Raw genomic sequence first — 13948 nt, 5'->3', positions numbered from 1 at the left:
TTGAAGAGGCCGTCCCTGCTGACCACGTCGAAAGCCTTTGTGAGATCTATGAAGGCTATAAAGAGTGGCTGTCGTTGTTCCCTGCATTTCTCCTGCAGTTGTCTAAGGGAGAATACCATATCAGTGGTGGTCCAGATCAGATGGAAAGCTCTTCAACCTCTCCAGACTGAGAGCAAAGTCCAAAGTCCAGCTGAAATGTCTTCGTGACTTCCTCTTTGCCAACGATGCAGCTGTCACTACCCACTCTGCCAAAGATCTCCAGCAGCTCATGGATCGTTTTAGCAAGGCCTGCCATGATTTTGGACTGACGATCAGCCTAAAGAAAACACAGGTCATGGTTCAGGATGTGGACTCACCTCCCTGCATTACAATCTCTGCGCATGAACTGGAGGTTGTCCATGACTTTGTGTACCTTGGCTCAACGATCTCTGACACTCTCTCGATATCGAGCTAAACAAACGCTTCGGTAAAGCAGCTACCACGTTTTCCAGACTCACAAAGAGAGTCTGATCCAACAAGAAGCTGGCGGAACATACCAAGATCCAGGTCTACAGAGCTTGCGTCCTGAGTATACTTCTGTACTGCAGCAAGTCATGGACTCTCCACTCACAACAGGAGAGGAAACTGAACGCTTTCCACATGCGCTGCCTCCGACGCATTCTCGGCATCACCTGGCAGGACAAAGTTCCAAACAACACAGTCCTGGAACGTGCTGGAATCCCTAGCATGTATTCACTACTGAAACAGAGACGCCTGCGTTGGCTCGGTCATGTCGTGAGAATGGATGATGGCCGGATCCCAAAGGATCTCCTCTATGGAGAACTCGTGCAAGGAAAGCGCCCTACAGGTAGACCACAGCTGCGATACAAGGACATCTGCAAGAGGGATCTGAAGGTTAGGAGTGGACCTCAACAAGTGGGAAACCCTGGCCTCTGAGCGGCCCGCTTGGAGGCAGGCTGTGCAGCATGGCCTTTCCCAGTTTGAAGAGACACTTTGCCAACAGTCTGAGGCTAAGAGGCAAAGAAGGAAGGCCCATAGCCAGGGAGACAGACCAGGAACAGACTGCACTTGCTCCCGGTGTGGAAGGGATTGTCACTCCCGAATCGGCCTTTTCAGCCACACTAGACGCTGTGCCAGAACCACCTTTCAGAGCGTGATACCATAGACTTTCGAGACTGAAGGTTGCCAATACAATACTGAGCCCATGAGTAGCCCCAGAGCATGGAGCAAAGGCTGCATTTATTTTCCTAACGTGAGGTAGGCTGAGAGGTCACATGTCTAAGTCAGGAATCTCCAGGATGGTCTTGAACAGGGATCTGAATCTAGACATCCTTCATCCAAGCCCAGTGCTTTAGCCCAGTGCTTTTGTGTTCTGGTCACGATAAGGAAACCGGATTTCTTGACCAGGCAAATCTCTAACAAAAACCCTTGACTTCCGACGGGCGGACTTCCCTCAAATGAGGAGGCTGGTTAGGAGGAGGTTGAAAGGGAGGGTAAAAAGAGTCCAATCTCTCCAGAGTGCATGGAGGCTGCTTAAAACAACAGTAATAGAGGCCCAGCAGAGGTGTATACCGCAAAGAAAGAAGGGTTCCACTAAATCCAGGAGAGTGCCCGCATGGCTAACCAGCCAAGTTAGAGAGGCTGTGAAGGGCAAGGAAGCTTCCTTCCGTAAATGGAAGTCTTGCCCTAATGAAGAGAATAAAAAGGAACATAAACTGTGGCAAAAGAAATGTAAGAAGGTGATAGGGGAGGCCAAGCGAGACTATGAGGAACGCATGGCCAGCAACATTAAGGGGAATAATAAAAGCTTCTTCAAATATGTTAGAAGCAGGAAACCCGCCAGAGAAGCGGTTGGCCCTCTGGATGGTGAGGGAGGGAAAGGGGAGATAAAAGGAGACTTAGAGATGGCAGAGAAATTAAATGAGTTCTTTGCATCTGTCTTCACGGCAGAAGACCTCGGGCAGATACCGCTGCCCGAACGGCCCCTCCTAACCGAGGAGTTAAGTCAGATAGAGGTTAAAAGAGAAGATGTTTCAGACCTCATTGATAAATTAAAGATCAATAAGTCACCGGGCCCTGATGGCATACACCCAAGGGTTATTAAGGAATTGAAGAATGAAGTTGCAGATCTCTTGACTAAGATATGCAACTTGTCCCTCAAAACAGCCACGGTACCAGAAGATTGGAGGATAGCAAATGTCACGCCTATTTTTAAAAAGGGAAAGAGGGGGGACCCGGGAAACTATAGGCCGGTCAGCCTAACATCCATACCGGGTAAGATGGTGGAATGCCTCATCAAAGATAGGATCTCAAAACACATAGACGAACAGGCCTTGCTGAGGGAGAGTCAGCATGGCTTCTGTAAGGGTAAGTCTTGCCTCACGAACCTTATAGAATTCTTTGAAAAGGTCAACAGGCATGTGGATGCGGGAGAACCTGTGGACATTATATATCTGGACTTTCAGAAGGCATTTGACACAGTCCCTCACCAAAGGCTACTGAAAAAACTCCACAGTCAGGGAATTAGAGGACAGGTCCTCTCGTGGATTGAGAACTGGTTGGAGGCCAGGAAGCAGAGAGTGGGTGTCAATGGGCAATTTTCACAATGGAGAGAGGTGAAAAGCGGTGTGCCCCAAGGATCTGTCCTGGGACCGGTGCTTTTCAACCTCTTCATAAATGACCTGGAGACAGGGTTGAGCAGTGAAGTGGCTAAGTTTGCAGACGACACCAAACTTTTCCGAGTGGTAAAGACCAGAAGTGATTGTGAGGAGCTCCAGAAGGATCTCTCCAGACTGGCAGAATGGGCAGCAAAATGGCAGATGCGCTTCAATGTCAGTAAGTGTAAAGTCATGCACATTGGGGCAAAAAATCAAAACTTTAGATATAGGCTGATGGGTTCTGAGCTGTCTGTGACAGATCAGGAGAGAGATCTTGGGGTGGTGGTGGACAGGTCGATGAAAGTGTCGACCCAATGTGCGGCGGCAGTGAAGAAGGCCAATTCTATGCTTGGGATCATTAGGAAGGGTATTGAGAACAAAACGGCTAATATTATAATGCCGTTGTACAAATCGATGGTAAGGCCACACCTGGAGTATTGTGTCCAGTTCTGGTCGCCGCATCTCAAAAAAGACATAGTGGAAATGGAAAAGGTGCAAAAGAGAGCAACTAAGATGATTATGGGGCTGGGGCACCTTCCTTATGAGGAAAGGCTACGGCGTTTGGGCCTCTTCAGCCTAGAAAAGAGACGCTTGAGGGGGGACATGATTGAGACATACAAAATTATGCAGGGGATGGACAGAGTGGATAGGGAGATGCTCTTTACACTCTCACATAATACCAGAACCAGGGGACATCCACTAAAATTGAGTGTTGGGCGGGTTAGGACAGACAAAAGAAAATATTTCTTTACTCAGCGCGTGGTCAGTCTGTGGAACTCCTTGCCACAGGATGTGGTGCTGGTGTCTAGCCTAGACGCCTTTAAAAGGGGATTGGACGAGTTTCTGGAGGAAAAATCCATTATGGGGTACAAGCCATGATGTGTATGCGCAACCTCCTGATTTTAGGAATGGGTTAAGTCAGAATGCCAGATGTAGGGGAGAGCACCAGGACGAGGTCTCTTGTTATCTGGTGTGCTCCCTGGGGCATTTGGTGGGCCGCTGTGAGATACAGGAAGCTGGACTAGATGGGCCTATGGCCTGATCCAGTGGGGCTGTTCTTATGTTCTTATGTTCTTATGCTGTACCAAGCTGGCTTTCCATTTGGGCCAGTTCACGCTTTGCATACAAGTATGAATTGGACTTCATAGCCAGCATGAAGGACTTGTGTTCCAGTGAGTGGAACAGTGGAGAAATTGATGTTTCTTAACTGCATTGCTCTATCTGTAAAATGGGAATAGTGATGGAGGGGCAAGCACTGTGAGTGTTGTTCAGATAAAGAGACATAGTTATTGCATGCCTAAGCTTCTCATCCAAGTTTCACTGTTGACTTTTTGTTTCTGAATTCCATTCCCCAAGTGGTTGGCAACCTTCAGTCTCGAAAGACTATGGTATAAGCGTGCACATCTATGTACTTCTCTCAATATAGCGATGATATTGCTTTCATCCCTACCAACAATGGGCCCATGTGGGATGTTGTATTTCTTCAAGCGGGCAAGGAGTTCAGCGTCTGTCAAATACACTTTGTGCTCGGGCATGGTGCCACCTAGAAAGAACAAGGGGAAAATAATCATTCTGACCAACTTCTGTTGTTTTCCTGTGCCTGCCCCTCTAGTTATCCTTTTTGGTGGCTTTTCATGAAAGGTGATTTTGGTGAGATTTTGCTAAAGGAATTTTTATGAATTCCCTTTAAACATTAGATGGGTTTGCTGGGAGAAAGTTAAATTATCTAACCACTGTTGGCCGTGTGGAACAGATATAGGAATGGTTACTTCCGGGCTGGATACCTCTCCTCTAGACTATCTTTTGGTGGATGAGGGTTTCAATAAGAATTTTCATTTGGTTCAGTTTTGTGGATGGGTAAGACTTGAAAAAAAGAACTATATGAAGGCTGGATCTCTTCTAATCAAACGTATCCTCTTTCTCTTGCAATGAAAATGCACAAGATCTCTTGAGGAGACAGTGTTGTGTCATCAGTGGTCACTTGCTCTGGCAGGCCTGGGAAGCATGGGGTTAACACCAGAGCCTTAGATTGCAGTGAGTGTGCTGCACAGCTGCAGCCACTTGGAGGCAACAAGCCCCTTAGGGATAAAAGCAGCACCAGGAGGAAGGAAAAGGATGTGGGTGTACAGAGAAGGAGTTTGAAAAGAGCAGAAGGAAAGAACTTGGACAAACTGGTGGACTAACTGATAGACTGACTGGTTGACAGACCGAATGAACAAACAGAATGTTGGAACAGAGACTGCTGGAGACTGGTGTGTGGCTGCCACACCCAGGAGCTGCTGGGAACTAAGGTGTTGCTGCAGCAACTAGAGAAGCTGCTGACAGGAGGGGGAAAGGAGGAACTCTGCAGGTTGAACAGGTGTTACTCTGGTGCTGGGGCCCAGCGGTGCTTTCTATAGAGTTAGGGCTATTTTGAGTGAAGGGGGGAACTAATTAGCTGAAAGTGGGCATAAGTTCTCTAGACCAAATTTGGAAAGGGATTTTGGCAAAGCACCTGTTTTCTCTTGGTCTTTCACCCCTCCCCCTTCTCTCCTGCAAAAATGTTGGTTCCCCTTGGCTAATCCCCCTGATATTCCTACATCTCTCTTCCCCTCCTTTGCTTGAGTACACTCTTTCTCTTGTAAGGATTACCACTTCTCCTCCTCTTCCTACCTGGAAGCCCCTTACATTTAGGGTTAGTTCTGTGTGTGATTGCTGAATATCTTGCACTCATTTTATTATTGATAATTAATGATGATGATGTATTACACCCCCCATTAAAAGTTATCTAATGTTACTCCTTTATCCTTACCCATTTCATGTTTTCATGCCGTATCAGATATGATTGCCTCTGAGAAATGAATCTGGTCTTAGTTATATGAATAAGCTGACAAGCTTTCTTAATTTGGATCAGTGAAGACTGGAAGCTAACTTGTACAGATATTTGTAAAGGCACAATCTCTTCAGTAGTAGATGGTTTAATTTGAATTGTATCTGATTTGAATGAGTGATTAAGGTGCTCCTTTTTGTTGCGTTATCTCCTTTTGACAAGGTGATGAAAGGAAAACATTCCCTTACCTTCTTGCACATGGCTAATGTTTTCCCTGTTCTGATAAGTCTCAACAATCTGTTGTGTGCTGTTTGTGCCTCTCTGCAGCTCTGTTGGGGCAGAAACACGTGGAAAGGAGGGGTGTTAGTGTCTGACAGGAGTGCAGCTTTTCCCCAGTTGCATCAGGTTCTTCTCACCTGCATAGTTCTTTGCAGGGAAAGAATGTTGCTGTGCCTGCTGCTGCTTCTCATATTCATAGATTTTCTTTTCATAAAGTTTCCGGGTTGAGCCTGGAGGAGGGAATCCAAGCAGGTGGTCAAATCCCATCCCAAAAATGTCCCCGGCCCTTCCTCAAACTCATCACCCTTCTGGTGATTATGAAGCCACTCTTGGCAATCCTGGCCACACCTATTTCCCTGCCTCATTAAAATGGTTGCTGCCTTCATCTCACTCAGACCTCCCCTTGCCACTCTCTGCTTCCCTATGAGCAGACACATCTTTGCTGAAAGTATGCAAAATAGCTGATTACACATCAGAGTTGGCCCATAGCCCCCCAGTGGCTAGTTATTTCACACCAATATGCTCATTCTCTTCCAGTTTTGAAGGTCTTGCTAGTTGTGCTGGGGCAGCCATGTTTGTTCACATATATGCGCCATTCACTTAAAGTAGAGAGGTCTGCTTCATTTAGTAAATCAAAATGGGTGTACAGACCAAGGGAGATTAGCTGTCTCCCCTTCCCTATGTTCCTTTAAGTGCAAAAACCTTTTGCCTCAGCCTGGCTGGCTGCTCTTTTCAGGGATTGGCTGGGATAAATTAGTCAGAAATGAAAGAGCAGTAAGGCTGAGCAGGGGTGTGTGTGTTTGCAGCCCCTGCCACTCATGCATTGGTTTTGTTGTGAAAATTAAGACATCCTTCATCACCATTTTCAACATTAACAAGGCTCAATAAATAAAATTACCTTTAAAATGTGGCTGCCCTATCATGTTCCCTCTGCCTTCAAAGTCTTCATCTGAGTCACACTTCTCCTTGCATTGGGTCACTCTCACTGGAGCTCAAGAAGAATCTACCTTCTCCTCTCCAGCCAGGCATCACTGTGGCCATTTGCTCCAGCAACACAGCTGGACAGCTGCCTCTTTGACCCGTGCCCCACTCTGTGGGTGTATATTCAGTGTTGCTTTGCAGCACCAAGTCTCCAGGGCCACCAGAGGGGCTCTTCCTCAATGACCCAGCCCACTTGGGCTTTCCCTGGGTGGCTGGGGTCGGCTCCCTGGTCAACCTGGCTCCCTGACTCCTGGGAAGACCCTCGGCATGGGGGGAGGGTCTGGGCAATACCTGCTTGGCTCCCCCACTTCTGAGGAGACCTGTGCTTTAAGGGTTGGGCTTAGGCAACACTTCCCAATTCAACAGTAACAACCCCAATTCTCTATTAGCATCTGTACAGCCAACCAGCCTACAAGTTAGATCCAATACATCTCAAAACCCCTGTAGACTGTGCTTTGCCATTAGGAACCAATGGGATTAGATGACTGTTCTTCTCAGTGTGGTCTGTTCCTGTGCTTTGAGTTGCACATTTCCAGCTCTGTATTTCAGGGCTTCTCATGCAGGCTTCCTCAACGTCTTTTGCTCTTTCTGTCAAGATTTTCTTCATGCAGGTTCTCCCAGCTCTGTCAAGGCCAAGGAATCTGGAAAGTTCTTGCTTGTTTTCTCTACTGGCCCATTCTCACTTCAGGGTCCTGGGGGTCTTGAAATCCTCTCCCTCTATAAAAAGTACAAAAGCTATTTTGCTCTCGCTAGCTAAATAGCTGATGCAGAGTCAAGTAGCCCTAGTGCGGGGCTGCTTCCCTCACATTCGTTCCCTTTCCCCAAGAAGACATCAGGAGCCACTGGCAGCTGATAGGATGCCACCACAGCCATTTTGGCAACATGGCAGTCCCGCGCTCCAGGAGCTCAGGGTTGAGTTGCAAATTAGTTTTCAGACCTGACTTAGCAGACATGAGTTCCAAAGGGTATGCTTGATGTCAATGGGGAAGTTGCAGCTTCTCAAACACCATTTCACTATTTGTAAAACAGGAATGGTAATGAGCAATGCCAGTAGTATTGGTCGGGGAGAGAAACATGGCTACTGTAGGACTTCTTATCCATGTCTCATTTGTAGTTTGCTGGCTTTCCCCTTCTGAACTTCCCTCCTGAAGCGCCTCTCTGCTTACGTGCCCTCATACCACAGTAATATCAGCCTACTCCATACCAATGATGGGACCATGCCGAATCCTGCATTTCTTCAAGAGGGCAAGGAGTTCGTCATCTGTCAGACCTTTGTACTTGTCCATGGTGCTACCTGGAAAGTGTGGGAGGAAAAAAAGAGTCAACAACCAGTTGACCCTTTCTGCCATGACCTCAGGAGAAATGAACACAGTTTAAAAATAAATCAAATAAAAATAATTTTAAAACATCAAGTCCACATACCTACGGACTACCCCATCAGCAATCAAATCAAATGCAAGCTGGTTATAGGCTAGACCAGTGTTTCTCATACTTTTAGCACCAGGACCCACTTTTCAGAATGAGAATCTGTCAGGACCCACCAGAAACGATGTCATACCGGAAGTGACGTCATTAAGGAGGAAGAGTTTTAACAATCCTAGGCTGCAGTCCTGCCCAGGAGTAAGTCCCATTTACTATCATATACACAGTAGCTTGTTAGAAGAACAGATCTGTAATATTTTCCCAAATGCAGTCACATACCATGATAGCATCAAGTCTAATATATTAAAAATAAAATATTGGAATGAATGGGGACCCACCTGAAATTGGTTCACGACCCAACTAGTGAGTCCCAACCTACAGTTTGAGAAACACTAGGCTAGACTGCTACAGGGACTTTACCCACTAAAAAATCAGAGTAGGTTCTTATGTGCTTAGTTGGCTCGCTGAACGGCGAAGGAGGGAGAGGTGGCAGAGAAATTAAATGGGGAGGCTTGCACTGTATCCAGCACAGGATCGGTGCCCAAAGTGGCTCAGCCAGAGGTAAGTCACCCTGGCCCAATGGGTCTCCTTGGACATGTGACACCTCCAGAGGTGGCACAAGTCCAAGGAGAGCAGAGTGGCTTGTAGCTGCTCAGGGAATAGGGTTGGGATCCGGCATTAATTGCTGAGGACCAGGAAGCACAGAGTGGGTATCAATGGGTAGTTTTCACAGTAGAGAGAGGTGAAAAGCAGTATGCCCCAAGGATATGTCCTGGGACTGGTGCTTTTCAACCTGTTCATAAATGACCTGCAGACAGGGTTGAGCAGTGACGTCCCAAGTTTGCGGACAGCACGAAACTTTTTCAAGTGGTGAAGACCAGAAGAGATTGTGAAGAGCTTCAAAAGGATCTCTCCGAATTGGGAGAATGGGCAGCAAAATGGCAGATGCATTTCAATATAAGTAAATGTGAAGTAATGCACATTGGGCAAAGAATCTATACATATAGGCTAATGGGTTCTGAGCTGTCTGTGACAGATCAGGATAGAGATCTTGGGGTGCTGGTGGACAGCTCGATGAATGTGTCGACCCAATGTGTGGCAGCAGTGAAGAAGGCTAATTCCATGCTTGGGATTATTAGAAAAGGTATTGAGAGTAAGATGGCTAATTTTATGATGCCATTGTACAAATCGATGGTAAGGACATACTCTGGAGTATTGTGTCCAGTTTTGGTTGCCACATTTCAAAAAGGATATAGAGGAAATGGAAAAAGTGCAGAAGATAGCAACCAAAATGATTACTGGGCTGGGGCACCTTCCTTATGTGGAACAGCTACGGCGTTTGGGCTCTTAAAGAGGTGCATGAGGGAGGACATGACTGAGACATACAAAATTATGCAGTGGATGGCTAGAGAGATGTTCTTTTCCCTCTCCCATAACACCAGAACCAGGGAACATCTGCTAAAATTGAGTTTTGAAAGAGTTAGGACAGACAAAAGAAAATATTTCTTTACCCAGCATGTAATATAGTCTATGGAACTCGTTGTCACAGGAAGTGGTGATGGCGTCTGGCCTAGATGCCTTTAAGAGGGGTTTGGGCAAATTTTTGGAGGAATAGTTCATCATGTGTTACAAGTCATGATAAGTATGTGCAAGGTCTTGATTTTAGAAGTAGGCTACCTCAGAATGCCAGATGCAGGGGAGGGCACCAGGATGCAGGTTGTGTCTTGTGTGCTCCCCAAAGCATTTGGTGGGCCAATGTGAGATACAGGAAGCTGGACTAGATGGGCCTTTGGCCTGATCCAGCAGGGCTCTTACGTTCTTATGCTCTGTTTGGTGAGGAGTACTAGGCTGCAATCCTATACATGCTTATCTGGGAGCAAGTTGTGTTAAACTTGCTCAATCCTATCTGTCCCAGTGCCCAGAGGAACAACAGTGCTGAAATGGCTACCACTGTATCCTATGGGCACTGAGGCAGCCATGGATTCTCCTTGGGTAAAGGAACATTTGCTGTATATAGATGTAAGAAGAAACCCAAGGGGCAGGTGCCTGCTATTTTTTTTTTAATGTAGTGGTAAAGTGAAGACTTGCCTGTGGTACTAGTTTAATTCTGTCACTGTAGACTAGCTTCACTAAAGAACAGTCACCCACTGCATATCTGGTATTCCATGGCCATTTAGTCCCTCCATTCAAAAGTTTGTGCTCACTTATGTAGGCTCGGATAAGATGGTATTGCTCCTGCCTCAATTCCCAGGAGAATTACCTCAGCATAACAGTTTCATCTGCTGTTACTGCAATTGTGAATCATCATTGTACTTTACATAATAATAATCACAGATGCACCTTCCATCTTGAAACCCTGTCATGTTTAATAATATTAAAAGTTTGACTAAATGGACTTTAGTCTTTAAGGTACAGTGAGACTCTTGGCTGCCTTTGCTGTAACAGAGTCACAGGAAGTATGGAAGTATTTGCCTCCGACTCTCTCTGCTGGATTTCATTTGATTTAGGCTACTGCTAATATGAAGCATCTGCCATCATCTTCCCCTCTGGGAACTATGAGGTACTGGAAGGGCGCCTCTAGAGGGCAATTTCCCACAGTTCAGGGCACAGGCAGTGCCGGATGCAGCCATGTCAATTCAATTATCTCAAACAATTGTTCCCACTTTTCTAAATTATTGCAGCAGTCTGGGCATGCCTGAAACTGTATTTGTGGTGTTCAAGCTACATGTCCTTGAAGGGCAAATGTTTCTTCTTTGTGTGGGAATAAACTGCCATGCAGGTTCTGAGTAGATGTGGGAGTGGAATGGGGAGAGGACCGGCCAGTGGCCAGCCTTCCTCACTAGCTGTGCAATCCTATACATGTACGTATACTGAGGAGCAAGTCCCACTGTGTTCAATGAGACTGACCATGAAAGTGCTTATAGGACTGGAGCCTAGGTGAGGTTGTCACAAATCTAGGTGGAGCTTCAAGGAAATGAAAAGTGAAACATTATTTCCTTATCACCAGCAAAAACTATAAGCTTGAGACATCCAAGTTTGTGTCTGTTATTCTGTTTTCTTGTCTGTAAATTGCTAGCAGCAGAAACTTTAACTGTATAAGAACACACATTTTTTCAGTTCCGAAGCGTTCGCTTCCCCAGGAAAAGAAGAGTCTGCTTTCCCCAGAATCACTTATGATGCATACTTAGGGCAATAGTAACCTTGGGAAATCTGCCCAGGTTGCCAGGGGGAGATTCTTGGGTGGGTGAATTTTGGAGCACTGCTATCCTCTGATGTGGACCTCAGCTGTCACTAGTCAAAACCAGAATATTGTTCTTGCTCTTAAATTGGAAGCTGTCATATCAGAAATATGTTTTTTTCTTTTCTTTTTTTAGTGCTTAGGGTTGGGGGAATCCAGTGCTCCAGGTGAGGAGGTGCACCCACTAGCCCCACACTAGCTACAGCCCTAGAAGGCAGGTACATGGGCAAGCCTGAGAAGAGTGAAGGATAATAGGGTTTGAGAGATTAAATCAGTACCTGCTGTTCCGAGAGCGCTGGGCAACACGGAAGGCAACATCATAAAGGAAATAACCAAATCTGCAGGGAGAACCCAGATTAGGGCTCCAAGGTTCTACGTAGTCACCTCCTCCAGCAAAATATGCCTGTGGTCAAGGTGTGCTTCCTTTCTCTGCTTACCCTGTATGAATCATTTGTCTTGATGTTGTTTCAACTCTATTAAGCAAACAGTCTTTCTGCCTGCCAAACTGTGGCAAGAGAAGCTGCAGGTGCAAACAGAAACTCCAGATCTACCAAGAGGGAGCCACCTCAGATCCCCAAGGTATGTATGTTTTGAGGGAAGTGTTCAAGGTGGCTGAATTCCAAGTACGTGCTTGTTTGTCACTTATCTATTTTTAAACGTCTCTGGATTTAATGACAGATCAGGATTCTCCAATACCTGTTTACTTGAAAGTTGGGTGGAACTTTATCCCAAGTAAGTGTACATGGGACTGCAGCCAAAGAGCAGCAAAAACAAGGGATTTGGTGGTGATTATGAATACAGAATCAGAAGTGGTTATTCCAGTTTTACACATTCAAAATAAAAGGGATCTTGTATAGGTTTGTGGTATGAAGGCAGAGGTGATGTCACTGGCTAGGGACCTGTAGTCATCAGAGGGCTCATCTGGCCAGGCCAACTCAGAACTCTCAGGAGTAGTGACAGTGGCTAATTCTCTAGCAGGACCCAGAGGAAAGCTTTGTACCAAGATAAGGCACCAGCATTGTACAGAGGCAAATGCAGCTTTGCAATGGTACCGAAGCTAGGTGGAGGATGGCTTTCAGGATGGTAGTTCCAGCTTCAGATCTCTGTTTGGTCAGATGTGTTGCTTTGGTCATTCTTGCCATCTAAAAAGGGGGTACACAAATCTTGTGAAGTCACTGTTTAACCTACCTCACAGGGTTGTTGTGAGGCAAAAGGTTTCAAGCATGTTGTACCTTGAAAAAATTTATAGACATGCTTATTAACTAATTATAAATATTCATACTGGAGTTGTCTGTTTTAATTATTTGGCCATCACATTGAGATTGGGATGCTATAAAGGCAATCAGACACTGTGCTGATGTCATACAGACACAGGCAGAACACCTGTCATCTCCTAAACCAAGCAGCACCACACCAGGGCAGCCCTCCCAGTAACGCTGGCGTAGTCCTTCCCAACAACACCAACAGAATTGTCACTCATGGAGCAGCATCCTGACATATGCAAGTCATTGACCAAGACCATTGGTTACTTCCAAGGAGCCCCAACACCCAATGCATTGTGACATATTCACTAACCCCCAACACCAGCAACTCAGAAGCATCACTAGGGTGAACGGAGCAGGGAGCAGGGCAAATGAGTGGCCAATGCTCAGGGGTGCCAAACCCACCTGCTAGTGGGAATGAGCAGCACAGCAACAGGTACCTCTGCCAAGCATGGAAAGGTGCCCCAAGGACTGACCAACCAACCACATGACACAAGGGCACATGACACAAGGGCACATGACACAAGGGTGCCCCAACACTCCCACTTCCTGTGGGAGCTACAGTGGCATCAGCAAAAAGGGGCACAAAGACCTGCTAGCAGCCCTGGCACCCAAGGTTCCAGTCCTCTTACCCAGACAAACATGCACATCCAAGGACTACCTTTTTGACCACAGCAGGTCAAAAATGGGGAGGGCAGAAAGACGGCTTCCTCAGAAAAGAGCAGCCATGTGCAACAAACATACAAGTCTCTTCATAGCGAGGCTTTGGGGCAGTGCAGGGCAGTCACCACCTGGAATGAACTGATAGGGGGAGGCTTTGGGGCAGGATACAAGGGGCACTTCAACAGCATGCAGGCAGAACAGGGCCCTTGCAGGCCAAGAGCCAGGCAAGATGGGCTTGAGCCTATCCGAGGAATGTACCCTAACTAGTAAGGTACTCATTTTTTGCCTGAAAAACCCATGGCAGGGATAAAAGAAGAGGAAACATTTCTAGAACTCATGCTGGCTACTCTCTAACCAGCCAGTCACTGCAGAAGGCAAGCAATGTCTGCCTCATCCAGCATTTAACACCTTGCATCACTGTGAACAGGGAGGCCATAGCACATGGACCTATCAGAGGGAGCATTGCACAGACCAGGCTGGCATGTGACACAAGGCACCTACTGTATGGATCACCCATCTGGCCGCACCCATACACATCCCCTGTGCTACATCACTGGCACCTGCCAGCATGGCCCTTCCTGTCCCACTGACCCATGCAGCAGAGAACAAGAGGCTCATGAGCACTGAGAAGCATCCA

General features: G+C 46.6%; 1 protein-coding gene across 1 annotated transcript in view; it reads right to left on the bottom strand.

Moving 5' to 3' along the window:
• The window catches only part of EMD (emerin), a 39557-nt gene extending 31545 nt beyond the window's left edge, over nt 1-8012 (bottom strand). Inside the window, exons 1-4 of the mRNA XM_066612701.1 lie at nt 7931-8012; nt 5883-5975; nt 5715-5795; nt 4108-4200 (exon numbers count right to left, since the gene is read on the bottom strand). Coding sequence (XP_066468798.1) covers nt 4108-4200; nt 5715-5795; nt 5883-5975; nt 7931-8012 — 349 coding nt within the window. The remainder of the gene's footprint in view (nt 1-4107; nt 4201-5714; nt 5796-5882; nt 5976-7930) is intronic.
• Between the last annotated feature and the right edge of the window lie 5936 nt (nt 8013-13948).

The sequence above is a fragment of the Tiliqua scincoides genome, chromosome 2 (assembly GCF_035046505.1).
Source record: "Tiliqua scincoides isolate rTilSci1 chromosome 2, rTilSci1.hap2, whole genome shotgun sequence".
In the NCBI taxonomy this organism is placed as follows: Eukaryota; Metazoa; Chordata; class Lepidosauria; order Squamata; family Scincidae; genus Tiliqua; species Tiliqua scincoides.
Note: the sequence above shows the minus strand (reverse complement) of the source record. Positions and strands in the feature narration are given on the sequence as shown.